The following is a 27,358-nucleotide window of genomic DNA, read 5'->3' as shown; positions in this document are numbered from 1 at the left end:
GTAGCTAACTCTCTGACTGTATTAATGAGGAAGTGATACTTGAAGAATAATTTTCAGCCTTACAGCTACTCCCAAAGACTTTAGAAAGGTGCTGATGGGACAAGGATTAACACCAGTGATCTGATCTACACAAAGAAGGTGGAGATGAAAGAAGTGAGGTAGTATAAAAGAGAAAGAATGCACTGAGAATAGGAATCGGGGAAGAAAGAGAAAAACATTGTAAGAACAAGAACATAACTTGTAACCAAATTCAAAAGAGATATATAAAAGAACTGATCTCTTCGAATTGTGTTGAGAACAATTTTCTTTATATTAAATTAGTTTATCTTTGCTTTCTCGTCATCTAGGCCAATTATAATTGTTATCTAATTTAGAGCCTAGTTTTCTAATTCACTCTTTACAAATTCATTGTATTGGGCTTTTTGGGTCTAAATCCTTTTAACCCTTTGGGCTTAGGAACCAAACTCTATCCTTACGCACAAAAAATACCTATTTTATTTCTCAAACCAAATATCCTCTAAGAATTTTCGTCTCATTCAACTTTTATTATTTTGCATTTGAAAATATACTAGTCCACACGAACATGATTGGGTCGCCCAGCCGGATTGACCGGACCTGTATTTATACAATACGTTTAGGATCACCGTTTCTGACCTGAACCCAATTGGATCCGACCCGTTTGCCTGCCAGGACTGACTCATAGGAGCACTAAACGCACCGCATTAGGAAGCCGTTGACTTTGACGGATGTTCCGAGCCAGAGCTTTGAAATAAGGTGGAAATTTCGCAGGCGAAGAAGAACACCTCCATTTCGCGAAGAACATTGAGAATTTGAGAGAGAGAGAGAGAGAGAGAGAGAGAGAGATGTCTTTGAAGGCTTCGAGCTCATCGAATCCGATGTTGCCGATATCCGATCCTCCCGGAGACGAAGACAGAGACAAACCTCTCAGAGGCGAAGAGAAGCTTTTCAAAGGTTCTGCCATGACCAAACGAGGAGCCTATGCGGCAATCTCGTACATGTCTTGCGCAGGTAAAAATTATCAGTACGATCTTGATAATTATTATTACATTTGTATGTCTTTTTCAATTGTCAATTTATAGTATTACGGTTCTTCAAAATGTGATTTTAGATTTTGCTTGTTTACGAAATTTCTATGTTGGCTTATAACTGTATTTAATTTTGTCTCTAATTTGGCTGCCCTTTTGTCCATCTGAATCTGCGTTAAGATAGAGTTGGATGTGCGAAATTCTGTGAGAAATTGCACTTCCACATGTCATGTTGAGTATCCATGATTGGGCACTTGGGTTTAGTTTATGCTATATTTTCATATGCTTGAATTCACCTGGCCTTGTCAAGTACCATTAGGCATACAACATCAACAACAACAACAACGTCACAACGAGTATTTGTAGTGGATCCTTTCATATTAGAGTGACTAAATTTTATGCTGGCCGTCAACTTATGGCAACCCACCTCCTTTTCCCGGGCTTGGGACCGGTTGTGAATAAAATATATGACAATAAGCACAAACATAGGTGGAATTCTTTGGAATATGGGAGAAAATAAAATTTTCTAAAATAGCGTTCAAGGTTCTCATTTCCATTTGGTACTCACATTGTGGGTATTACTTGGTTGTTCTCTAACTGCTATTAATCTATGAGTAGTACTGGCAGCCCATATCTTCTCATTTGATCAACATCCGTGGGTCAATGGCGTAATCAACATCACATTAGTTATTGTGTTCATGATGCTGATTTTTCACACTCAAATCACAAATAATGATCCTTTTCATTATTCCCTTTCTTGTGTTGGAAGCTATGTGTGCTTGTGTTACTCAATTGACATACTGCCATTGAGAGATAAGCTGATGCAAGCTAAGTAGGATGGTTGTTTAGGCTTGTTTGATGAATAAGAATGTGAGTTTCTTAGAGGAACTTATAGGTGGATAGCACCTCTGCAAAGAACACTCAGTTCTCTACAATGGCACTCAAGGCTAAGTATTTTCATTAACAAACAAAACTGGTTACAAAGTATCTACAGCGTGGTACTTATACCGGCTGTTTGGTATTGGCAGCCTTCTAGATGGTTGACAAGTTTCTAAATCCTATTGGCCAATGTTTAAGCAATCATCTAACTAACTAACTAACTAACTAACTAACTAACTAATTAGTTACAAGAGGTTTAGGATGTAGCTACTTGAAATTCCCTGCATCATAAGCCCGGCTTATTTGTTCTCAGCTGAGATTTTGCTGCATATTTCCTTGAATACATTTCCCCACAAGCATCACACACTCCTTGTGTTCCGTTGTTGTGCACATGGAAACTCCTTTGAAAGTGTTGTTTTGAGTTTTTTAAAAAAGTTTCCCACCTCAACTCGCTGCACTTGGTGCTTCAAAACCTTTCTTAAAAGTTTCTGAAGTATTTAGCACCAGAAATTAACATAGAATGCTTCCTGAGAGTATGTCTCATGGAAAATTTATCAATATTCATAATAATAGTTGTCTAGAATTTTGTTTCCACTGGCTACATTTGTAACTAGCTTTGTCCTACCAATTTAGCCTCAAAATCTGGATTGCACATGATCCATGAGTCTATACGTTATGCTTAGTCAGTCATCCTTGACACCACGTAATATCATAATCTTTAATACTATATTTATCCAAATAATAAAACGATTGACAACTTACTAAGGAAATGTCAATTAATTATAGTGCACCTGTATTGAGAATTTACAGAGAGAATTCTTATGAAGTGGTTTAGGTCAGAAGCCCAAGTTCCACTTGGTGAACTAGAGTCAGATGTGTGCACCTATTGAGGATGGGGGTCTAGGTATCCAAAATTTGAGAAGATTTAATTAAGCTCTATTAGGGAAGTGACTGGGGAGATATGGTACTGAGATAGAGCTACTTTGGAGGAGGCTGATAGGGTCAAGTATGGGAGTTCATGAGGAGGTTGGTGTACTAAAGTGGTGCTGGGTCCCTTCAGTGTTAGTGTTTGGAATTCTATAAGACAGGAGTGGGTGACTTTTTCTTGGTATCTTCAGTATGAGGTGGGAGATAGAACTAGAGTGAAGTTTTGGCATGATTTGTGGTGTGATGATTGTTCGCTAAAGGCCTAGGCCTAACTGGAATTATTTGGAATCAGTTGTTATAGGGACTCCTCTTTTGTGAATATTACGTAATTCTATAATGGTGTTCTTCACTAGGATCTACATTTCTCACGTTCAGTGTAGAATGGAGAGTCGGAGCCTTCATCGATTTTTTGTGGATCTCTTTATTCTACTTCTTTGAGGGGGAGCGAGGAAGACAAACTTTGATGGAAGCTAGCAAGGGTAAACTTATCACCAAAAAAGAAAAATAAGAAGAAGAAGAAGAAGAAGAAGGAAGAAGCTAGTGAAGGGTTGGGGCTTTGAAGTTAAAGGGTACTACTACCAGTATGTATTTTCCTTGGAAAATTATTTGGAGATCAGAGGTATTACCTAGAGTCACTCTTTTTTCGTGGACTGCTGCTTTAGGGAGGATTTTGATTATTGATAATTTACAGAAGAGACCAATTATTGTGTTAGATTGATATTATGTGTAAATGTAGTGGGGGGACTGTGGACCATTCACTTCTTCACTGCCTTATAGCTGTTGAGTTGTGAAATATGGTATTTAAATTGTTTGGTGTCCAATGGGTTATGCCGCAGTGAGTTCTGGATATGCTAGCTTTTTGATAGGGTCAGTTTGACCATCATCAGAACATCACCATTTGAAATGTAGTGCCACATTGTTTAATGTAGTATATTTGGCAGGAACAAAATTTTACAAGTTTTGAGGGCTGTGAGCAGACTACTCAAAATTTTAAGTTGTTTTTCTTTAAATATTTGTTTGTTTGTATTCTAGCTTTGGGCTCATTTTCTTTTACTTCTGTTTTAGATCTGATTGATCATTGTGACTTAAGAGCTTGATTGTGTTGTACCCACAGTATACCCTGTGTACTTGGGTTACTTTTTTATTATTATTAAAGTTAAGTTACTTATCTCAAGAGTAGCATCAAAGGAGCATAGATTGGATGCATTCATTCACTCAAATAAAGATTTGAGTAGAATAAGCTTAAGTTCGTGCGCTGATGCTTCATTCTTGTTCATTTACTGTTTAGATTTGTATACTGCATACACATCCTGAGTTTGTGGTCTATTTTTTGATTTCAATAAAAGTGTTACTCTTATAAAAATAAAAATTAAAGTGCACTCATATATGTTGGTTTCCCACTCATGTAAGAAGAGTCTTGAGTCCCTTTCAATTATATTTGATGAGAGAGAGAGAGAGAGCTTTTAGTTTGGAGTAAGAAGAGCCTGGAGTCCCTGTTCAGTTATACTTGGTGAAGGAAATTTGGATGTATGGAAAAGCCATTAGGTGTAATCCTCTAGTAATAGATTTTGCTTATTTTAATAATATGATATCATGAATATATCCAGCATTGAAAATTTTCTGAGACCCGTCTAATGTTACACTTGACTTTTAATTTTCTTCCCATGTGCTCTGCAGTGCTCTTGATATTGTTCAACAAAGCTGCTCTTTCATCCTATAGCTTCCCGTCTGCAAATGTCATCACACTCTTTCAGGTATATTCGTTTTCTTGCAATCATTAGTCTTTCTTTATTTATTGCATGGGTATGAGTAATGAAAAGGAACATTGTTTCTGAAGTTTCCTAAGTCTTACAAGCCTTTTTTTCTTTTGGAATAAATTTTTAATTTTATTTCTTTATGGACTTCATACTTAATAAACTCTGTCATGTACTCTGAGTGTTTAGGCTACTAGTTTGTTTAGACATCCCACTAGTTTGCTTATCTTGAGTCATTGAGCCACTATTCGAAATCTTGCCTTATAGAATGATGCAGTCCTCAAAATTTTTCATGGTTCGTCATCTTCTCTGCCAACTTTGATTCCCTCCATTCCCTCCAAAATTTTATGTAAAACTTTTATGCTCACCTGACTAATTAATGCGCTGATTTGCACTGCCAATGCTGCAAGTCTGGGCTATAATAAAAACTTTGAAGCTCGAGTATTGATACGTTTTTACTCCATTTGTTCTGTTTCTGGTTGTTATCAGTATGCTTTCTTTCCTCTCCCCCCACCCCCCCAAAAAAATGTTATCTGCTTTATGCTTCTGTGCTTTCAAATTTACTGGCTTGGCCTTTCAGTTGAATGCCAATGGAAGAATTTTTTATTCATGATATGTTCATGTTGTTTTCACTGCAGATGATATGTTCATGTTGTTTTCTCTATGTAATGAGACACTTGAAGATGATTTCTTTTACGGTAGGTGAATCTTTGACTGTATCTGATAATGTCACAACACTTGTACCTTTGAAGACATTGAGGCACACTCTTCCTCTTGCAGGAGCCTATTTGCTTTACATGGTAAGTATTTTGCAATGTTGAAGACATTCCTCTTGGGTACATTAGAAGTACAGCATTTGTCAATTGTTATTAATGTCTATTATTCCTCAATTTCTACTTGAAAGCTAGCCACTATGGAGTCTGTACGTGGAGTAAATGTTCCCATGTACACCACCCTCAGGCGGACTACTGTGGTATTTACAATGGTTGTGGAGTATATTCTAGCTGGGCAGAAGTACACATCTTCTATTGTTGGAAGGTAAATAGCTGTTTTGTACAGCTGTTTTCAATTATTGTTGGTAATTAAAAGATGAGTTGTAGCTGCTGTTTTGAGTACAAATCATGCGTTAATGTCTTTGTGAAGGCTTCGTCACAATTATTTAACTGCATAACCCACTTTACTTGATTATCAAGGGTAGCCTAGCATAATCTGTAAATATTCTGTTGGAATTATATGCTATTAAAATATTTAATTAAAGATCAGGTAAAATGCTAAATTTGAAGATGACTAAAGAAAGACATGATCAGGAGATGAGATGACCGGTTCCACATTCAATTTATTAACATCCTCTTGTTAAATGATGGTTCAAAGTTAGTGGGGCATAAAATAAATAAAAAATATATAAAACCATTTTTTTTATATGGTTTAAAAATATATATATATATATATATATTTATATAAAACCAATAGAATTGTGAAATGTTAGATAAAAAAGAAAGTATTTGGGCAAGCAAATATTACTCTGTCATTATCACCCACTGAAGTGTTAAGCACTCCAGTGTGTGATAATGATAGAATGTGGAGTTTAAGATTTTATAGGGAATTTAATGATTGGGAGTTAGCGGCTTCATATTCTCTTCTTCATTTCATCCAAACCCGAATTCCTAGGGGTGAAGGGTGTGACAAGCTTTGTTGGGGGTCTTAATGGAAGTGAGAAGTTTGACATTCGGTCTTTTTATTGTAAGATTCGAAATGCAACTCCTTCCACTTTCCCTTGGAAGGGCATATGGAAAGTCAAGGTTCCTAAAAGGGTGGCATTTTTTATGTGGACAGTAGCTCATGGTCGGATTCTAACTTTGGATAACCTTATGCTTCGTGGTCGTCCTTTGGCGAATCGTTGTTGTATGTGCTGTTGTAATATGGAATCTGTGGATCACCTATTACTTTTTTGTCCGATAGCTCATTCTTTGTGGACGTATATGCTTCAGTTGTTTTGGATCGATTGGGTCATGCTAGGTTCAGTAGGGGACTTATTATTTTGTTGGCATCATTGGCTTGGGAAGCATAACTCCGATATTTGGAATTTGGTCCCCAGCTATTTAATGTGGACTATTTGGACTAAATGGAATCGGCGTTCTTTTGAGGATGAGGGGAAAACTGTGGTTCAATTATTAGACTTATGCCAACGGACCCTCTTTGATTGGTTTTGGTGTTGGGGTCTCTCAGATTGTTTTACCCTTATGGATTTCCTTTCGTCTATTAGAATAGCTTAGTGGCTGTTTGTGGCTGCTTGTGTCTTTTTGTTCACTATCGTGAACTCGTATTTTCTTGCTATTCCTTCTTTTTAATAATATTTTCTTCTTACTTATCAAAAAAAAAAAAAAACATTTATCATAGAGTGAGAAAGATGTTAGCTGCATTCCCATATCATGAGTGGTACCTGCACAGTTCATGATGCCAGAATTGGATCAGTCTTGTGCAGAGTGCAGACAAATTCTGTATGACCCCCCCCCCCCCCCCCCAACCTCTCTTCCACTTTCCCTTTTCTATCTGCTATTATTTGTATTCCAACTTTCCTCTGGCTAGACAGGTGTCAAATTTTGTGACCATGGCAGCATGGTGTTATATAAAATATTTGGTCACCTTGTGTTAGTAGACATTTACTAGAATTCCCAAGTTCCTAATTCCCTCATATAACTGAAAATTTAAGGGTGTTATCAGTGTTGCATTGATCGTTCTTGGTGCTTTCATTGCGGGAGCTCGGGACTTATCATTTGATGCCTATGGCTATGCTATTGTTTTCTTGTCCAACATCACTACAGCAATATATCTGGCAACCATAGCCCGTATTGGTAGTACTATAACCTTTCTCTCTCTCTCTCTTGGAAATCTTCAAATGGCATTTCTCTTCACAAGTGTAGCATCTTTCTTGAGTATTCACTATTATTTTCATTTTTTGCAGGGAAATCCAGTGGCCTGAATAGCTTTGGCCTTATGTGGTGCAATGGTAAGCTAATAGTTCCTAACCTGAATTTGCCATTTGTTTCAATTCTATCAGTGACACAAAATTATATTGCTTTTCAATAACAGGAATCTTGTGTGGACCGATTCTGCTGTTATGGACATTTATTCGGGGTGACTTAGAGATGACAATTAATTTCCCATATATGTTTTCTCCTGGGTTTTTGGTAATTTTTTCTCATCAGCAGAAGGTCTTCAATGTTATATATATAAACTTCATGCTAGGAAAACTATCTTAAGTCTCAATGTTTAATGTCGTAAGTGTTTTAAGATTTTACTATGGTTATTGTACATTCAATGTTTACACCAACATTAATCACTATGATACTTATTTGTGCTGTTTCCTTTTTGGTAGATTTTGACAATTTTGATGCATTATGTATTCTTTTTCTTTGGGCAGGCTGTGTTGTTTTGTTCATGTGTACTGGCGTTCTTCTTGAACTACAGTATATTTTTGAACACGACTCTCAATTCAGCACTGACCCAGACAATTTGTGGTAATCTGAAGGTTTGTTTACCAGCTTCCTTCTGCATCTTGCAATTAAACTGTTTTGCAGCTTAATGTATTAAGTGCTTTATGGTACTGTAACCTTCAGTGGTGCATTAGTAATTTTTAAACTGTTTGTACTGCCCAAGGCTGTCTTGGGAGGGTCCAACATATCAAATGTGTCAAAAGATTGTGAAGTATCTGATGATCTGACTCATACACGGCAATTTCACTTTGTACAGCTTTTATTGTTATGCTGTTAATATATATTACTTGACATACTTGTGGACATAATTTCTATTTATGTACAGCTTGTATTGTTTGCTTTTCTGAAATTTGCTGGTTTTTGGGTTCTCATAGGATCTTTTTACCATTGGGTTTGGCTGGATTCTTTTTGGTGGGCTTCCATTTGATATTGTGAGTGCCAATTATTCTCCTAATTAAAATGCCTTCATTCATATGCACATTATGATAAATATTTCATTGTTTCCCATAATTGCTTTTCTGATAGAATCTGATGTTCTGATGCGTTCTGTTTGCAGTTCAATGTTATTGGGCAACTTCTCGGTTTTATTGGCTCTGGTTTGTATGCCTACTATAAGCTCATTGGGAAGTAAATTCTTAACTGTTTCATGGCTATTTTTCTTCATTGGAGAAAATGAGTTGCTTTATTGTGTTCCTCCAATTCTGGTTTAATGATCAAGGGGTTCTTTGAAAGTGAGATATACTGGTATCAAGTCATATTTTGCTGATGGGTGGGTGTTGGAAAAGAAAAGCAATTTAGCGTATAGTGGCAACCCCTTTTGCTAATTTGATGTGTCTGAGTTTACACATTGTATATGATGATTCTCAATTAATCCTGCTTCCTGGGTCTTTTATTTTGATCCCCGTAACATCAAATTGGCAGAAAATTTTGAAGATTTAGGTGGTTAATATATGAGTCTGACTACAAATTGTACTAAATTCAATTAATTAGATGATACTTCCAGTATAATCAAATTTAATATTGTGTACCATCCAAGCTGGATTCATTTAATAATGTTCTTAACTTCCTATAACAGCATGCGTGGAATACAATACTTGGTCTAAGAACAATGAGAATATCAATTCTCTTATTGCCAAACTCAGAGATCAGCTTTCTATTTTGTTACAGGTTTGAGTTCATGTTTTCTTATCTAGGTTCGAGTCTTTGTCTAGCTGCCAAAATGCACTATGGTACTAAAAGAAGAACACCGGTCCATATGGGCTATGGCTCACACTCAACATTGTGGTTGAACTAATTCAGTTTTTTTTACTCGACTAATTGAAATCAACAACTATGACCAAAAAATTTTGAAAATAACAATGCCAAATTTGGCGACGGTTATCAACCTGGTGTCCTATTATTGAAGAAAAAAAAATGTTCTGGCATGTTTTTTTGCTTAATAATGTACTGGCTTAAAGCTTCATGCAAATTCCTTCCATTAACGATTAACCCTCAATGAAGGAATGGCGCATGGAGAATCAAGCTAAATTGATTTGATTGAACCCAATCGGTTTGTTGGAACGTACAATACAAATGGCAAATCATGAATATTTTAAATATAAGGCAAGGATTGGGTATGTGTTGAGTTATGTCCACATGACAATTATTTAACACGTGTCTAAATCTCGATAAGAGCATTGAACTCAAGCCAACTCTTTTATATATAATAGTTTATTTGTTTGTATTTATTAAAAGATATAGTTTTTAATAACTATTAACTCTATGTTAAAATGTGTGAAAAAAAATAAATAAAAAAGTAACTTATTTCCAAAGACCTAAAGTTAGATATTTGCACCCAAAAAAAATGTTGAGACAAAAATCAAAAAGCAAATAATCAGTAGAGTAGGTATAACTACCACCGCACACTTTTGATGTAATAGTCACTCCATAAGTATAAGTGTTTGTGGGGTGTGAGGGTAAGGGCCGGGGTTCAAATCTTTAGGAGGGAGTTTCTCACATACATATATACTTAAATTAAGTTAGAGTAGAATTTTTATCTTATATTAAAAAAAAAGTGTAGTATGTATAATTGATTAAATCTATTCATTTAATTTTTTTTTTCCGATTTCTTTTATTATCGAAAGTCCAACAATAACAGAATACTAAATGTTAAAATTGATCTAAAACAATAAAACCAACTTTTGCTACAACTATCCTCAGTATGAGATTGTGATAGTTTGTTAATTTTACATAGACTCATTACTTACCGTCTATTAGATGAAAAGTTGTAGCTTAATTTGTGGTCAAAGATTTTTATTTTTTATATTTTCATGGATTTATTCTACGTAAAAATAGTAAAGAAAGATCATATAACCTAGTTGACTAGAAATTAAGTTTTTTTTTTTTTTTTTTGAGAGTTTCAACCTATGACGTCCGCTCCTGATGATTGCTCTTTATCATCAGACCGAAATACCAATCAGTTTTTTGTGTAGGCGGAGATTGAACCCCAGATCTCTTATACAACCATCAGAGACTTTACCAGTTTAGCTAACTGAAACCCACACTGGAAATTAAGTTGACTAAGTTATGACACTGAAAAACTTTGAAAAAAAAAATTTCAGATTATTTAGTGAAAATTTCTCAAATAACCTTATTTTCATAACCATATCAGAAATCCATTGTTTGGATAAATAAAAATAAAAAAAGGTGCGAACTGCCAAATGTGGCAATATGTGCACCACATTTCCTAAATTATCTCCTGTACCCAAAACAGAATTGGGGAATTTGCGCGCGAAACGGTTACCCCTCCAAATTCTCATATTCTAACAGTTTTCCCCGCCAAACCCCCTACAAAAGTAAATTATTTCTTTCTCTCTCTAAAAAAGAGTTGAAAACAAAACAAAGAATCTCTCCGACACAAGCTCCGTCACAGTGAGTCTCAAATCAATAAAGCGAAAATCCTAACCCTAACTCCATCTCTTACCAACTTCAATGCGTGTTCTTCTCTCCTAAGAATCTCTCTCTCTCTCTCTCTCTCTCTATAAGACCATGGATTGTTGAGAGAGGCTTGGTGCGAGTGGAAGCGATGGTTGATAACAGGTTGCGAATCGAGGATGAGGACGAAGACGACGAAGAAGAAGACGGCGGCGGTTTCAGCTCGAAGCCTAGAGTTTCGGTGGAGAGGAATCGGCGGTCTCTGAAGTTGTCCTTCTCGTTCATAGCCGATGGACTTTCTCCCAAGTCTAAATCTCTGTATACGAAGCTTCCCTCTCAGCCTCTCAACCTCTCTGTCCTCAAATTGGACGGCTCTTCCTTCGGTAATTCTCTCTTTTTCTTCTATGAGTTTGTTTGGTTACCGAGAAAATCGATGAGTGTGGAAAATGTGCTTTTTTTGGTTTCTAAATTTGGAATAAACTCACAACAACTACGTATCAAGTTAATGGATTGTGAAGTTTTCTGATTCAGGATTTGAACTTATTTTTCCAATTCTTTTCCTACAATGCGGTTAGGGTTTATATATGCTGGACTTGAAGTTGAAATCCAAAACACATTTCAAGTTTTCTCTCATGGATTTTGAAGTAATTGAGGTTTTTGGTTACAGATATTGAAGTTACAAAGACAGCCACTATTGCTGAACTCAAGGAGGCAGTGGAGGCGGTGTTTGATCACATGCCTCAGAAGGGACCAGGAAAAATTTCATGGTATTTTCCTTTTTACACACTTTAATTTTGTAAAAGTAGAGTAATCAGATTTTCAATTTAGCCTAGAGTTTGGGTATGAGATTCAAAATCTATTTATTCCATGAAAAGTTAAATGGTTTCTTTTTTTCTTTTTTTCTTTTTTTAAATGCCACATTGGTTCTTAACAAATCTAAGGATTGTAAGGATACGAGGGTTATTGCTCGAAAGGATTTTTAGTTTGGCTCACTTTACCGGTGTATTAGAAGTTTTGAAGGGAGAGGAGAGGAGAGGGTAAAGGGTGGAAGGAGAGGACAGAGGAGGGGAATGATTACTCCTTCGCTTATTTGGTTGTTCTAAATATTAAGTAGGAGGAAGTGGAATAGATTTGAGATATCCCTCCGCTTTGTTTGGATACATTAAAATTTAATTAGGGGAAGGAGAGAGGGGAATGGTCATATAAAGTGATAATTATGGCCCTCTTTTGCTTTTTTATATTTTATTTTATTTATAATTATTTTTTTAAAGATATGATAGGATTTGAACCTATGGTATCCGCTTCATAATGATTGCTCTTTATCATCAGGCTAAGACACCGATTGATTTTTGGTGTAGGTGGGATTCAAACTCATGTCCTTTATTTTATGACAAAAAATTATACAAGTTAAGTTAACTGTAACCCACTTTTTCTAATTTTAATGAATTGGATATAAATTGACAATTTAAAATTTTAATACAAGTGAACCCCTTCCCCTCCAAATTCCTTAGTTTGGGGGAAATAAAAATGAGGGGTTTGAATTGGTAAGAGACCCTCGAAATCCCCTCAAATCCTTCACAGCAACATCCAAACAAGGTTCATTAAACTGTCCCCATCCCTTTCCCTCCTCACCCTCTAACCAAACATGCTCTAGGCTTTTGCTTCACCCAGGAGTCAAATCTTACATATTTCAAGATTTTTTTTTTTTTTTTTTTCATTTCCCACAGTTTCTCAGTCATCAAACTCAGCACCTGGGGATAATTATTCTGCATTTTTAACATTGAATTACTTGTTTGAATCTGGTTCATGAAGGCCACATCTTTGGGGGCATTTCTGCTTATGCTATGATGGTCAGAAGCTAGTCACTGAAGCTGACCCTATCAGAAATTATGGCATCAAGGACGGTGATCAGGTTTGTGGCAGCCTTCCTTTAGTTGTTAGAAAATATTTTGTTGCAAAGTTTGCCATTTGGATCTTTATGCAGTATCCCTAAAATTGTATTAGACCACCATATGGGAATCCATTAACCAGTTGAAATTTACTTTGTTCTTGGGTTTGCATGAATTGGTTGATTTGGTAAAACTGGGAAGTGCAAAATGGATTTTCTGAGATCTTCCTCTACCCCTTAGTATGGTTGAGAAGAAAAATGAATGGAAACAAATTTGAAAGTCTGCTCTTTTCTTTTCCTTTTTTTTTTTTTTAAAAAAAAATTATTATTATTAATGGTGCTTTTATTTCAAAGGATGCAGTTAAATAAATTTGACTTTGCTTGGTAGGATTTCTTTTTTCTCTTAGGCTTTATGCTGGGAGAAAAAATACAAAAACTTTCAATGAATTTATTTTATTAACATCTGTACTGTGACAATAGAGCTAGGGTAAGGTTAAATGGTGTGCAAATGAATTGAATAAAAAGAGAGGGCTGTCCCTAAATGAAATTAACAAATTCAGTATGACAGAATTCTTTTCACATAATATACTTTTTTAGTAAGAGAAATCAATTCGTTGATGCACTTCAGCTCTTATTTATGTCTATGTTATAAAGATATGATTAATCATCATTTGATTGTTCTAAGATGCAAGTTACTAATGCTAAATATGATGCCAAATAATCTGTTCCAAAAGATTGCTTGAAAATGAATTTAGGACACAGATTAATGGCTAGCATATGTGCGTATGTGTGTCTTCACCTCATGACAGTACTCTTTAGATATAAAAAGGAACTCAGTGCAATACACTAACACGCCCATTGAGTTATAATTGGATGCAGTGTTTGCCAGATTTATGGAAAAAGTGCTTATCATAATCTGCTACAGAGAACTATCGGTCATAACTTTTTGATGATATTGTTATAGTTAATACCTTCTTATTGTGGTATAATGAGATGGTTTGGAATAAAGAGTGTATTAATATGCTAACTTTAAGATGTTTCATTACCTTATTGGGAATCCAGGTGCAATTCACATTGGCATAGAGCTCCAAGATAGATAAAAGCCCGATTTTGTAGCTGAGGAAATTCTGTTGTCTTTGTATTATGAAAACTTAAGCATAGACAGGGAAAAAAAAAAAAAAAAGAAGCGGAATGCTTGTGAAACTTTGAAAACCAATTTATAAATTCTATCAATGCAAACACACACATACACAAGCACTTGCATGAGCAATTAAGTATATTCAAACACACACAAAGAGAGGATGCAGGACCCAATCTGAACTAGTTTAGAATAGCCCTATAATGATTATTTTTGTTTCCATTGTTCATAGTATAGGTACAGTTTGCTGACCACCAATGCAATTGAATTCTCAATTAGGGCAATAACACTATTTGTTTAGAGATGGAGAATTTCATTCCTAGTGTAGATGGTTATGATCAGTCTGATGTTCCTAGTGCTAGGGCCTGTCTGTTGCTTCTCTTGTCCATCAAGAAGCAAAGTCAGTTAATAAGCGACTTTGAGTGAATTTCATTGCTAGTGTAGATGGCTAGTGTAGATGGCTGATATTCTTAGTGATATGGCATGTCTATTCAGTGGTGGCTCTAGAAATTTTTTCTAGGGGGGTCATTAAGAAACTTAAATTAAACAAAAATTTAATTAAAAAAAAAAAAAAAACTTGAATATATTGAGTTATCGAAAACAAAAATACACAAATACATGAAATTTTACAATTTTCTTCTACGAGTTTTCATATTTTGAAATCGTCTTATGATAGTTTATTATCAGTTTTCATTATTTATTGTCAATATAAGTATGACAATTTTATTTTGTTAAGTTTGTATAATTTGTTTTCATGCAATTGTGGTTATATATTTGTCATTTTTTTTATAAAAATATTTTAAACTAATGAAAAAACTCAACTCCACTTGCACTGTATAATTATTAACTCACATAACCACACTCATCCATTCATAAATAATACAATAAGTTGTTTGATTGTGAGATAATCTGGTATGTGATCAGAGTGTGCAAGATTTAAAACAGAGTGTGCAAAAATATTTTTAAAAGTATTAAATAAATTAGTAAAGCAATATTATATAAATATATATATATATATATATGTATGTATGTATATATATTTTCAAGTCAGGGGGTTCATTTGAACCCCCTGAAATGTATGTGCAGCTGCCCCTGTGTCTATTGCCTCTCTTGTTTATCAAGAATCGATGTCAATTAACAAGTGACTTAGTACAGTGTCTGCATGTCCTGCTCTTCTTTAGATATAACTCAACTAATAGCCACCCTCACTGATCTTTTCATTGTGTTCCTCTTACTTCAGCTCATTGTGCATTGTTTGACATTGGCATTAGATTGAATTTTTTTTCTTTTGTTGTTTTTTCTTATTTTTTACTGTATATCTTGTAATCATTGGTAACTTTTTTTTTGTTGTCCATGAAATTAAATAGTGTTTTATTTGAAGTTGATTGCTTTCAACTTCTTTCTTAATGTTTATTGTCCTTGTTTTAATAAGTACAGCTTCATTTTATCCGGCACATCTCAATCAGCTACAACTTGAGAAAGAAACGACCAAAGAAACGGGATGTTGGTTCAAAGCAAAGAAAAATGTAAAGCTCTCTCTATGTCCTTTTATCTTCTAATAACTGTTTCTTAAAATCAACATCAAAAACAAAACTTTCGCATAAAAAAATCTAAAAAAAAACTTGCGCAAGCTGCACTTGTCTAGACAGATCAGGACTGACATTGTTACCAAGCAATGCTGCACTAGAATGGCCATCTTGCTTGTGTTTAAAATTACCCAGGTATCAAGTGTAGCAACAGACAAAGCTTCTGGGTTTACATACTGCAGTATATTTAAACAATATGATTACATAATTACTAAAAAAATTAGCTAAACAGGATTTTATGTTTTTCCTTGAATTTAAGAAGCTTGGGCATAATGAGATTGATATTACTGATGTGCAAGTATGGTGAGATATCTAATAGTCGATCCTGTTTAATACTTTTGTTAAAAAAAAATAAATTAAATTGATCAGTGCAAGGATCAAGGTTGATATTTGCCACAGGTAATCAGGTATGTTACCCACTAGGTGGTTTCATTTGTGATAGCCAGCAAGAGAGTGTTTCACAATCCACTGTAATTAAGCAATGGCTTCATGTTATTGTTATGCAAAAAGATGTTTCCTTCTGGTTGTAAGATATTCTATGTTCTGAGTGGACAAGTTCCACATTTTCCTGCCCGACCGTTTTTAAACATAGTGCATTTCTGCAAGATTAAAGTTCACCCTTGCTTCACTAAGAGTTTGGAATATCCTTGCTTTATTGAAAGCAACAAAGTTTGTCCCTCTGTTCAGGGAGTGACTATAGAACCTGTAAAATATGGGTTGGGACTCTATGCTGATTGGAAATATCTTGGAAGTTCCTTGCAGTGCAGGCTCTTGTATCTATAAAATCACAGGAGGCATTGCTCTAAAAAGCCCTGGTCTTTCTTCTTTTTTGTCGTTTTTATTTTTAGGGCTCTTGGCTTAGAAAGCCCCTTACCCTATTTACCAGTCAACTAATCACATGGTTGGCAGAACTGGAAAGCAGAGGTCTTTATGCAGCAATCATTAGGGGATCAAAAGTGATTTGCAACCTCTCTAAGCTAATATGTTCTATACATTATCGGTTGAAAAAAAAAAAGTTAGTGTTTGTTAAGTAAAATCATCATTAGAAGGTTGGACATTGGAGGCATGCGTATAAGCTAATGTGGATAACATTAAAGATGTATTTTGCTCTGTAATTGAGTTCATATGCTTAAACTGTGCATGTCCACTAAAATCTAGTGCTTCCTTTACTTTTGTTGATAATGTACATTTAATTGGAAATATGCAGGTCATTATCGCAATCAAATAGCTGCGAGGAAGGAGAACAAAAAGACAAGGAAGATGACGATTGTAGTGATATAGAGAAGGGGAAGCTCCAGCATTACGACAAAAAAGATCGTTGTTTGATTAAACCCCGCAAGGCCAGGATTGCTCACCTATTGGGAGGGTGGTTCTTATGCACCAGACAAGCAACTGTTAAGAGGAAGAAAGTTGTAGGCTTGGCTTGTCCTTCAGGAATGGGCACTGGTTTAGTGGGTGGTTTTAGAAAGATCATATGGTTTTGCAGGAAGAAACGCAATTCTCGGAGGGATAAATGGAGAGAGGATTGATGCTATTGCTTGTATAGGTTAGAGAGGATTCTTATTTTCAAATCCATAATGTTCTTCTGTTCTTAACAAGCTGAGATTTGCGTTCTAAAAATTTTGAAACGCAGATGTGTACATAGGCAACAAAAGATCATTCAATGCTTGATTGCACCAATGAAAAGTTCAAACAACTAGTATACATTTTATTCCTGTGGCCTAAAGGTGTCATACATGAACAAGATTATAACGTCCCGTATATCTCACTCCTAGGGACTTACCCGTAAGGTTTTGTTCATTGAACCGTAATAGAGGACCTCTCTATTAAGCCACGAGGTTTCAAAACCTTGGTTACCCGGTTCAACCTCTCATTAAATTGGTTACTTGACTAAAAATATAATTTTAAGATTTTATCCATGAATTTTCCTCCCTGCTTAATAGTTTCTGATTTTATACAGCCAATTGGAGATATGAAGAATTTGAGAAGTCACGCACCCCACAGCACGTGAGAAACACTTCCACCCAACTGGCTCCCCTCCTCGACCACAAAATTTATCAATTTGTGTGGCAAAGAATGAGATAGCCCTCCACTCCCCTCTCACCCCACACATCCTTCTCAGAAACCAGCCATATCACGCAATACACAAACACACACACACACACACACACACTCCCTCTCTCCCAGAAGAACAAACAAGCTCATATCAGTGACAGTAAAGCAGTAAGCAGGCATGGCCAACATGATCATGGCCTCTACCAGAACCTTAACCCCACCGACTCCCTCACTCTCCACCACTCCAAAACCCAAACTCTCAATGTCCCAAATCACACTCCCCAAACTCCCAGCCCCAAAAATCACAAAACACCAACTCCTCAAACTCTCAACCTCCACACTCAAATCCCTGTCCCTAGTAGCCGCCACCTCACTCACCCTGGCCCCACCTTCCCTATCTGTAGAGATGGAAAAAGCAGCACTCTTCGACTTCAACCTCACCCTCCCAATCATCGTGGCAGAATTCTTGTTCCTCATGGTCGCTCTAGACAAGATCTACTACACCCCAGTTGGCAAATTCATGGACGAAAGAGATGCTGCCATAAGGGCCAAGCTCAACGACGTGAAGGACACTTCTGGAGAGGTGAAGCAGTTGGAAGAGCAAGCCGCAGCGGTGATGAAGGCTGCCAGGGCCGAGATAGCGGCGGCGCTAAGCAAGATGAAGAAGGAAACACAGGAAGAGGTGGAGCAGAAGCTGGCGGAGGGAAGGAAGAAAGTGGAGGCAGAATTGCAAGAAGCCTTGGCCAATTTGGAGCTGCAGAAGGAAGAAACTCTTAAGGCACTTGATTCTCAGATTGCTGCTCTAAGCCAGGAAATTGTCAAGAAGGTCCTTCCTACTGTCTAATTAAATTTTTGGGTTTGTATTGTATTCACATCATCTTTAATGAATCAATGTTGTTAGTTTTGTAAACAGTAAACTCTATGTGTACTTAATTCATCCCCTTTTTCTTTTTCTTTGATTGTGCCTATGAAATTTGCAATTTTTGCTTATAGATTTTAATTCATATCAGCAGCTTCTGTCGGCAAATGGGAAAAAATTAGTTTTAGTTTGAGGAGTTGCAAACTTGCAATCACTTTAAATTTGTAGCCCTTATCTATTGAGAATTTGAGTTGATATTTGATGTCCTTTATGAAAGAAACATTGTCAAAAGAAAGTGTTTGTTTGAGCTGTTTGAGCAAAACAGTTAATATGAAACAAATCAATACTTAAAAGAGTTTCTTGTCTTCTCTACGCTTGGGTTCATGACTTCATATTTTTCATTGTTTAGGAGAGACAGAGAGAATGGAAATCACTGTGTATAGCCTCTTATTGAAACTCAGTGATCAATGAAAAATGAGCTTCCCAATTTTTCTTCTTGTTTGCTTTCAATTACGAATTTTACAATCGGTATTTCCTCACCTGTAAACTGTATAATATGACATTTAGAACATATGTAAAGCTTCGTTTGATATAACATATACAATTGGGATTCCTTTAAATTGGTTTGGATATATTTATCTGTTTTTTAAACCATGATTAAATGTCCTTAAAAATAAAATGATTCAATAATAGCCTCTTATGAACACCTATCTTTGATGATCGATGCTGTGCAATGTAACAACACCTAAAAAACGAGTGATTACTGATTACCCTTTACAAACGATGATCAATGAATTTTACATGTGTGGTGGACCTTTTTATGATTTTGGGCTAGGCTGCCTCCTGCTGTACTAGGCCCACGAGTTTTGGATAAGAGAGTCGGGACCGGTCCAATTGTAACCTACTTTGGTCCGGCTTGTGTACAAACTATGCCTCATTTGCCAAAACTTTGGTCACATGCCCATGGCAGATGGAGCTGCTATGGAAGAGTTATGGCAAGCAGATGTAATAATAGTAATAAAAGAAAGTATTTTTGCCATTAAACAGAATAAACAAAGGATCCCCAATTAAAATGAGGACCACAACGATAAGAAACACCTTGTAAAGAAAATGGCGGAAGTAAATGAGGAAGAAATGAGTTATCAAAGAAAGAAAAGATCAATCCGTTATGCCAAGTTATGTTGCAAGACCAAGACCAAGGAGGGAACCATTTTTCTCAATGTGAATAATCTCTCAGGAAGACCCTACCGTAAAAATTAATCACTTTGAGGGAAACGGGTCTGAATGGCTTGTGCCCAAAAGAATCATTTGCCTCTGGTAAAGAGTATGCCTTTAGAGGGAGAGAAGGGATTAACCTATTGGTGCATGTCTGTCATTCTACACTCTCCGTTTTCTCTTACTGATTCTCTCTTTTCTCCTTGTTTTTTGTTATGTCTGATTCTTTTCTCCCTTATTTTCTTTTCTTAGTGCTTACCCATCTAGTAGGTTGTGATTCTCTCTTCCTAATTCCTATACTGTTGTCCCCCCCCCCCCCCCTCTTTTCTTGTGCACGACAAAGGTCCTTTATATACTGCCTGCCATGACTAGTTTTTACCATTTTAGCCTTTAACCACCTTTGTCTGATCTGGGCGTCCTTGCCGACCACCACTGGTTTGTCAGTTATCCAGCCACTACCACTTACCTGTGCTGGTTGTGCCACTCCCCATCACTAGACAAAGAAGACTATTTTGTTTGCTTGTTTACCGTGGCATTCCTACCTGCTACGGTGTGGGTGTTGTCTCTCTCCCTATCCTTCATGGCATGCACCTAGTAATTTCAGCTCATCCTTACTTTTTTTGGGTAGTATGTCATCCTAGCAGAACATTTTCCCTAAAAGAACCTGAGTAAGAACCCCAGAATATGTTTTCCCCTCTCCCCACTGCCAGATCATACACTTTCTTACCTCAGACCCATAACCCACCACTTCTTGTATTGGCTAGGTACAGGCTGGTGATGTCTGGGCCTTACACGTGCTCCATTTCTGTGTATGTCCGAAACTTGTCCGCTGCTCATGCGTTTGTTGTGTTCTGGAGGCTCGTTTGCACATTCTGCCGCCCATCCTTGACTTCTTATGGCATGAGCTATTTTCTAATTTCCCAATTCTTTATGGCCTGCTCCCTTTAGGGGCTGGGCTTTGCCTGATTTGTGGGCTTTTCTTCCTTCAACCTATTTTTTTACTCCTTTCGTACTCTTGCTACCATTTCTTGCCGTATCACTCTGTCACTCCCACTGTGATATTATTTGACTTAGGCTTGTTGGACCTCTTTGGGCCTATTGCTTATTCTTCTCTCAATGACTCAATATGGTCATTTGATTCATACTCATGCTATTTTAGGCTTTTTTATTACATTGCTTGTGGGCTCCTTTGTCCCATTTATTTCTTCTTGGGCATCCGTGGCCCATTTGCTTTCCTTGGACATCCTTGGCCCTTTTTCTAATTTTGTTTTCCCATGGGCTTTTACTAACTCCTTTGGGTTTCTCTAACCCAATTATCTTATCCTTCATCCTTGAGGCTCATAGGCTTTCCATCAACCCCTTACTTTCTTTACTTGCATTACTTTGGGCTTGCTGTGACCCATTCTCAGTTTTCTACATTACATACTGCCCATGGGTTTGCTAGTTCTCTCTCCAGGCTCCTTTAGGCCCGTTTGTTTATTTTACGAGCCTATGATCCATTATTCCTACCACTTGGGTTTAATGGTTTTTCTATCCACTCTCTAACTCTTCTTTGCCTATATTGTTGGGCTTCTTCCTTCTACCAAGCTTCCCAAAATGAGCATCAACATTTAGCCCCCTGAGCATATGAAGCGTTCCTGCGGTTCATATGCGAATAAAAGACTTCCCTGTCCTTTCTGTCTTTCCTTCTTCTTTTTCTTCGTGGGCTTTTTCGAATAGTGGACCCCAGCTTATATATATATATATATATATACACACACACACACACACATATATGTATTTTTTTTTTCTTTTCTTGCCATGAACAATGTTGTCTCTTCGAATTTCCCAGTTTAGCAGTTATTCTGAAACACGGCATCCGCTTCATTAATTCCATCCCTTATCCGATGGCTGGCCCATCGCATCCTTTCGCATCATCTTTAATGACATTGATACTTAAGAGAGATTCCCTTCATATTCCAAACGCAAACACCTTTTCCTCTTCCCTTTCTTCACTGTTCTCTCTCTCTTAAACACTACCATCCATTTACTTCGATCAACCGCTACACCATGATGCTGGCAAAAGGCCAAGGTTCTTCCCGCCGTAAGGGGAAAGAGGTTGTCTACGACGATCCTGCTATGCGAGATGTAGGCAAAGAGGCCGTCTATTCCGAATCAGACCATTCCGAGGAGGAGGGGGCACGACGCGATTCCGATAGCGAGTGCGCTCCTCTCATAGACCCTTGGTATGATACCCATGGCCACTTCCCAAAAGTTCCCGGTGATTACACGCTACCGCCGCTGGGCTGTGTGTGGTTTGCCCTTTGCCGTTGCAATACAGATGTTTCTTGGTCCCCGTTTGCTTCTTCAATTCCAAACCTTGTCATCCGCCAAGGTACTTCACTCCCCGTGCCCATCCTCTTCGAGTTTGGATTGGGTATCACTTTGGGTTGGAAGGAATGGGTGGATAAGGAGTTGTCTGACACAGGTTTTATGGGATTGCTACAACGGGCCATTGTGTTGAAGGCCATTGTTTCCTCTCGTTGCTTATCTAACTATAGGGACCTCTTCAACCTCCGCCATTTGGTCCGTCGATGGTGTACCACCACTCACACTTTCTTTTTCTCCTGCAATGAGATCACCGTGACTCTAGAAGATGTGGCAAACCAGTTGCTTTTGCCCATCCTTGGTGATGTTGACCCTGACACCTTGGAGCTTTCTCTAGAAGAAGAGGTCATGGAGGCCGAGTTGAAGAAGAGGATGAATGGCAACACGAAGTTGTCGTATTGGGTTGGTTCCTCCTCTAAGTTCTCTGTTGCTGCTCGTCGTGCAGCCTTTGTTGTGCTCTAGCTCTGTAAGTTTGTCTTTGGCTCCTATCCCCATTATGCTGTGAAGCCTTTGTATTTTCAATTAGCTATTAAGATATCTACTGGGTTTAGTCTGCCATTAGCGCCCATGTTTTTGGGGCATCTGTATATTCAGTTAGACATCCTACGAAGTGATGAATATCAGGCAGGTTCCTGCTATATTGTTACTTCTTCCGTTCATAGTACTATTTTGTAGCATCTGTTGTATGAGCGTTGTGCTAGACATTTGGCAAAGTGTAGGCTTGTTTGCTTTGCCAATGAGAGGTACCAGTCATGTCCGAAAGTTATCAGTGATTTCTGTGGTCAATTCGAGATTGATTTTCTATTAGCTTTTCGTTGGGTTGGTTTAAAGCCAACTGGTCATCCTACTGTTGAGTTTTTTGATAAAGGAATTGGGTTTTCTTGGAAAGCATATAGGGACTTAGGTACATGTTACACATGTGTTGATTCTGTTATGGGTCTGTTTGTTGATAATGCCAGGACCACTACCCCGTTGACCGATTACGAGGAGAGGGGCATTACTTACTTGGCAGCCACCAACGTTGGGTGGTTGCCTTATCTAGCTGATGAGGGTGTTAGGTTTGTGCACTATCCTGCTAACAGGGTGAGGAGACAGTTTGGGCTGGATCAGGATATTCTTGATGATCTTTCTTCTCTTATGAAGTCCCTTACTTCTGTTCGGCCATTCCTGCGACACACTGCCTTTGAGTTTTGGAGAAAGCATTTTACTGCAGTCATTGTCCCAAGTTCACAGAGAGAGGGTGTTTGTACTCCTGCCATGCACGGATATTGGTAGGCTATGATGACCTCATTTGAGAAGGAGTTGTTGGGCAGCCGTGGGTTTTCTCTTATTCCTCCTGACAGACTTAGTGCAATTATTTCTGCTAACCCTCGACTGCTTCTGCCCTCTAAGTCTATGTTGGCATATGCTAGGAAGCAGAGTCGGTCTGCCATATTTGAGTGGGTTAAGGAGGATAAAGAGTGGTTCTAGCATGCTGGTGACTATCCCACGGGTTGGGAGAAGAAAGTAAAGGTGACAAACATTTCTGTGCCAAGTAAGAAGAGTTCTGCCAAGTCTAAGTCTGCCAAGAAGGGTAGTGATTCTTCTAAGGCTTGTTCAGACATTGTACCTTTTGAGAATGACCTCCCTCCTATAGGCAACATAGTTTTAGAGAGCTCTCCTCCTCCTTCCGTCCGTACCCGTTCTAGCAAGTGCCCTACAGCCAGCAAGTCTAAGCCTACTGCCCCGTGACCATCTACTGGTGCTCCCCCTTCTAGTAGGACCCAAGGCAGTAAGAGAAAGATATCTCCCCTTCCTGCGTCCACCACTATCAAGAGATTTTGCTTTGTCTTCTTTATGTTTTTTATAGTGCTTCCTGCAGCTAACCCTTATATACTTGTTGACTCATCTCTTCATCCTTGTCTTCTGTTTTCTTTTCTTTTGCAGTCTAAGCATAAGAAGGATGCATCTGCCACTCGTCCTATATTATTTGATGAGCCCGAGTTCGAGGTATGTCTCCTTCCTTTCTTTCTTCTTCTTCTTTTTTTTATTTATTTTTTTTTATCTCCCTTTCCGCGTCATCAACAATTATGCATTCCTCTCTTCCTCATTTTTTTTTTGTTTCCCAGGCCAAGCCTGAGCCTATCTCCATATATCACCCCATGGCTAAGGAGATTTCTTCCTCCATGGGCACACCCATGGAAGGTTTCTTTGATGGGGCTGATGTGGTGTTTGAGGCCGCGGCTCCTGCCACACCTGCTGCTGCATCGAGAGTTTCTACTGAGGCTCCTATCCCTTCCACTGAGCCGGTACCCATAGATGAGGTTACTCATACGAAGAGGGATAGTGAGACTGCTCACATTCCTACCGAGACACTTACTCCCCAAGAGAGAGCTATTCCTCCTATTGTTGCTCAGATTGAGGTTGCTTCTCTTGCCACACCTTTCGTTATCTCTACCAGTGATCCCTTTGCGACTCTATCTCAAACCGTAAAGGATGGCTCTTCTTTGGTGGTTACCCCTTCTTCCATTTCAAGCTCTGCTACACGTGGACCTGATGCAGACCTATCCTCTGAGGGATCCGAGGATGTTCTTGAGGATCCTGATGATGAACCCACCATGAAGAAGAGGGTATCTAATTCTAATGAAGAGGAGAGTGCCAACCATAAGGCTGAATTCATGGGTATGTGTCTCCTTATCTTGTTAAATTCCCTCCTCCCCCCCTCCTTTTTTTTTCCTTTTATTATTGCCCTTTTTTTTCTTTTATCTTTTTTCTTTCTCCTCTTTATACACATATGTCTTTATAACCCTTTGATGCGGCCTCCCTTTATTTTGCATGTCCATTCCTCTGATTGCAGAGACTTTTGAGGAGCCAAGAGTTGCAGCAGACACAGAGATGCCCACCGCCACTTCTCCTGCCACACCTGTAACACCCGTTTCTGTCATGTTTTCAACACCAGTTTCTGCCGTATCTACAGTATCAGTTTCTGCAGTACCTACAGTATCAGTTTCTGCCACTCTCCCAGCACCAATTCCTGCTATCTCCACAAACCCTATTCTCATGGGTCCTAGTGTGTTTCTCTTCCTCATCTCTTTCTTTACTTCTTCATTGTGAGTTCATACTTCTTAGCTCATGGTTTCTCATACCACGCTTCATGTTTCTTATTAGGTCCACTCCCTACTGCCCCTTCTCAGTTTGAGGTGGGCAGCAGTTCTGCCACAGTTCTAGACCCAATGAGTGAGGCCGCAGCCTTCTTTGCTCGTTTTGATCAGCCTGAGGTTAATGACCTCGATCCTGTAGACTTTTGGGGTTCTGGGCCTCCTTATGTAGACTTCCATGGCTTTAGAGTTCCCGAGGATTGTGCTTCTCATTTGAAGGCGGTCTATAGTAGCCATGGTGACTTCATGCAAGGATTCCGCCTTGGCCGTTCTGCTAGGGAGCACTTTTTGAAGCTGCTAGGGAGTGTGATGAATGACATTGAACATAACTTTGTTGACACTGTCTCCACTAAGAGGATCCTGCAGTGGAGGGCTGCAGTTCAGGAGCTTGTTAGTGTGGGTTTTGCTGTGGAGTTCATTCTGGACCATCTTCGTGAGATTGCCCGAGCCTTCTTTATGAGGAAGGTTCAGCCTGCTGTTGATGCCATTGATACACGCATCGAGGCTCTGAGGAAGGAGGTGGCAGACTTGGAGGGTCGTCGTGAGCGCCTTCTTTCCAGCATTGATGGATCCAACCATTTTGGAGATCAACCTCTTATTTCTAGGCTTCGTTGATGATGATGTAGTTCCCTTTTTTTTTTTTTTCCTTCTCTTACTACCCCATCTAGTACACTTTATGTTTCCTATAGCACTTATTTGGCAAGTTTGATATGACTGCCACAGTTTAGGTTTGTAACTATGGTGCTACACTCTACTACTACTTTTGGCTATTGCTATGACATGGTATGCTTTTGTAATGCTTCATACTTCTTTAATTACATACTATTAAAAGCATGTTACAATCATGTCTTGTGACATAGTCACTTGATGGAAACATTAAAAAAAAAATTAAAAAACATTAAACAAAAGGGAGAACTACATAACTTTTTCTCTTAAGCATAATAACGTTTCAGCCATTTTCCATTGATGTGATCCATTAGGTCTTTGCCATCCATCTGGGCCAAATGGTAATACCTACTTAGATGTGCCTCCTTTATCACAAGGGGTCCCTCCTATTTTGGTGCAAACTTAGACAGTCCTGTTATGCCTCGCCTGACGTAGTCCGCTACCTTCAACACGACTTGTCCTTCCGCGAACACTCTCTCTTTAGCCATTTTGTCATAGACTTCAGTCATCCTTTGTCTATATCTACGGCTACGCTCTTAGGCCTCTTCCCTTCTTTCATCAAGCCCTTCTAGGTCTTCATACCTTTTTGCCGCAAAAACCCCTTTCTTGTTTTCCTTCTCCCGCATCTGCATAACTCTTAAAGATAGAGTCATCACTTCTGTCGGGCTCATTGCCTCTGTCCCGTAAACTAAGGAAAATGGTGAAAACCCTGTGGTTGACTTTGGTGAATTTCTATAAGCCCAAAGAGCTCTAGCAAGTGCATTGCCCATCCTCCTGTATACTTTTGGCTCATTTTGCTGATGATCTTTATGAGGGTCTTATTTGTCGCCTCCGCCTGCCCATTTCCTTGAGGGTAATAGGGCGATGAATGATGGTGCTTGACTTGGTAGAATTCCAGCATCTTCCTCACATCACTGTTGACAAAGGGTGTGCCATTGTCACCGATAATCCTGTGGGGTACCCCAAACCTCACAATTATATTTTCTTTGATAAAGTTTGCTACTACTCCTCCTGTGGCTTTACGGAGTGGCACTACCTCTACCCATTTGGTGAAGTATTCTGTAGCCACCAAGATCCATATGTATCCACGCGATGGTCACCAAATCAAGCCCCTAAGTATGGAAGGGTCATGGGGTGACCATGCTGTGTAAGTTTTGCGGATGAGTGTGAATCAGGTTGGCTTGTACTTGGCAATTGTGGAATTTTTTTACAAATTCTGTTGTATCTTTCTTCATAGTGGGCTAGTAGTAACCCATTTGTAGCAGGCATCTGTACAGCTTTTTCTTCCCCTAGTGTTCCCCACACTCTCCTAAGTGCACTTCTTTTATCATCATTTTTGCTTCCTCAGGACCCAGACATCTTAAGGGATCCTCATCATACCCTTTTTTGAAAAGGATTGCGTTATGCAAAAAGTAACTTGTTGCCAACTTCTTA

At 38.2% G+C, this 27,358-nt stretch overlaps 4 protein-coding genes across 5 annotated transcripts; all 4 read left to right on the top strand.

The window, feature by feature from the left end:
• Positions 1 to 583: 583 nt before the first annotated feature.
• LOC126712916 (UDP-N-acetylglucosamine transporter UGNT1) lies at positions 584 to 9,130 on the top strand. The gene is made up of 10 exons (XM_050412454.1): positions 584 to 1,029; positions 4,530 to 4,606; positions 5,245 to 5,406; positions 5,511 to 5,644; positions 7,328 to 7,458; positions 7,569 to 7,613; positions 7,697 to 7,794; positions 8,028 to 8,135; positions 8,475 to 8,531; positions 8,657 to 9,130. The coding sequence occupies exons 1-10, from the start codon at positions 864 to 866 to the stop codon at positions 8,729 to 8,731; spliced, it is 1,053 nt and encodes a 350-aa protein (XP_050268411.1). The 5' UTR covers positions 584 to 863; the 3' UTR covers positions 8,732 to 9,130.
• Positions 9,131 to 10,834: 1,704 nt separating this feature from the next.
• LOC126712914 (uncharacterized) lies at positions 10,835 to 17,730 on the top strand. 2 transcript variants are annotated; one of them, XM_050412452.1, is made up of 6 exons: positions 10,835 to 11,396; positions 11,681 to 11,780; positions 12,826 to 12,925; positions 15,477 to 15,565; positions 16,833 to 17,171; positions 17,586 to 17,730. In XM_050412452.1, exons 1-5 carry the CDS (start codon positions 11,165 to 11,167, stop codon positions 17,152 to 17,154), a joined length of 843 nt encoding a protein of 280 aa, XP_050268409.1. In that variant the 5' UTR covers positions 10,835 to 11,164; the 3' UTR covers positions 17,155 to 17,171; positions 17,586 to 17,730. The 2 variants fall into 2 exon arrangements, with proteins under 2 accessions (XP_050268409.1, XP_050268408.1); XM_050412451.1 differs by lacking the exon at positions 17,586 to 17,730 and having other exon boundaries at positions 16,833 to 17,336.
• Positions 17,730 to 18,634, top strand: LOC126712915 (ATP synthase subunit b', chloroplastic). Its single transcript, XM_050412453.1, has one exon. It carries the CDS (start codon positions 17,859 to 17,861, stop codon positions 18,522 to 18,524), a length of 666 nt encoding a protein of 221 aa, XP_050268410.1. The 5' UTR covers positions 17,730 to 17,858; the 3' UTR covers positions 18,525 to 18,634.
• A 4,768-nt stretch (positions 18,635 to 23,402) lies between these two features.
• Positions 23,403 to 26,139, top strand: LOC126696305 (flocculation protein FLO11-like). Its single transcript, XM_050393071.1, has 5 exons — positions 23,403 to 23,564; positions 24,048 to 24,110; positions 24,230 to 24,782; positions 24,958 to 25,170; positions 25,269 to 26,139. Exons 1-5 carry the CDS (start codon positions 23,403 to 23,405, stop codon positions 25,871 to 25,873), a joined length of 1,596 nt encoding a protein of 531 aa, XP_050249028.1. The 3' UTR covers positions 25,874 to 26,139.
• Positions 26,140 to 27,358: the final 1,219 nt, after the last annotated feature.

Source organism: Quercus robur, chromosome 2 (genome assembly GCF_932294415.1).
Source record: "Quercus robur chromosome 2, dhQueRobu3.1, whole genome shotgun sequence".
NCBI lineage: Eukaryota > Viridiplantae > Streptophyta > Magnoliopsida > Fagales > Fagaceae > Quercus > Quercus robur.
Note: the sequence above shows the minus strand (reverse complement) of the source record. Positions and strands in the feature narration are given on the sequence as shown.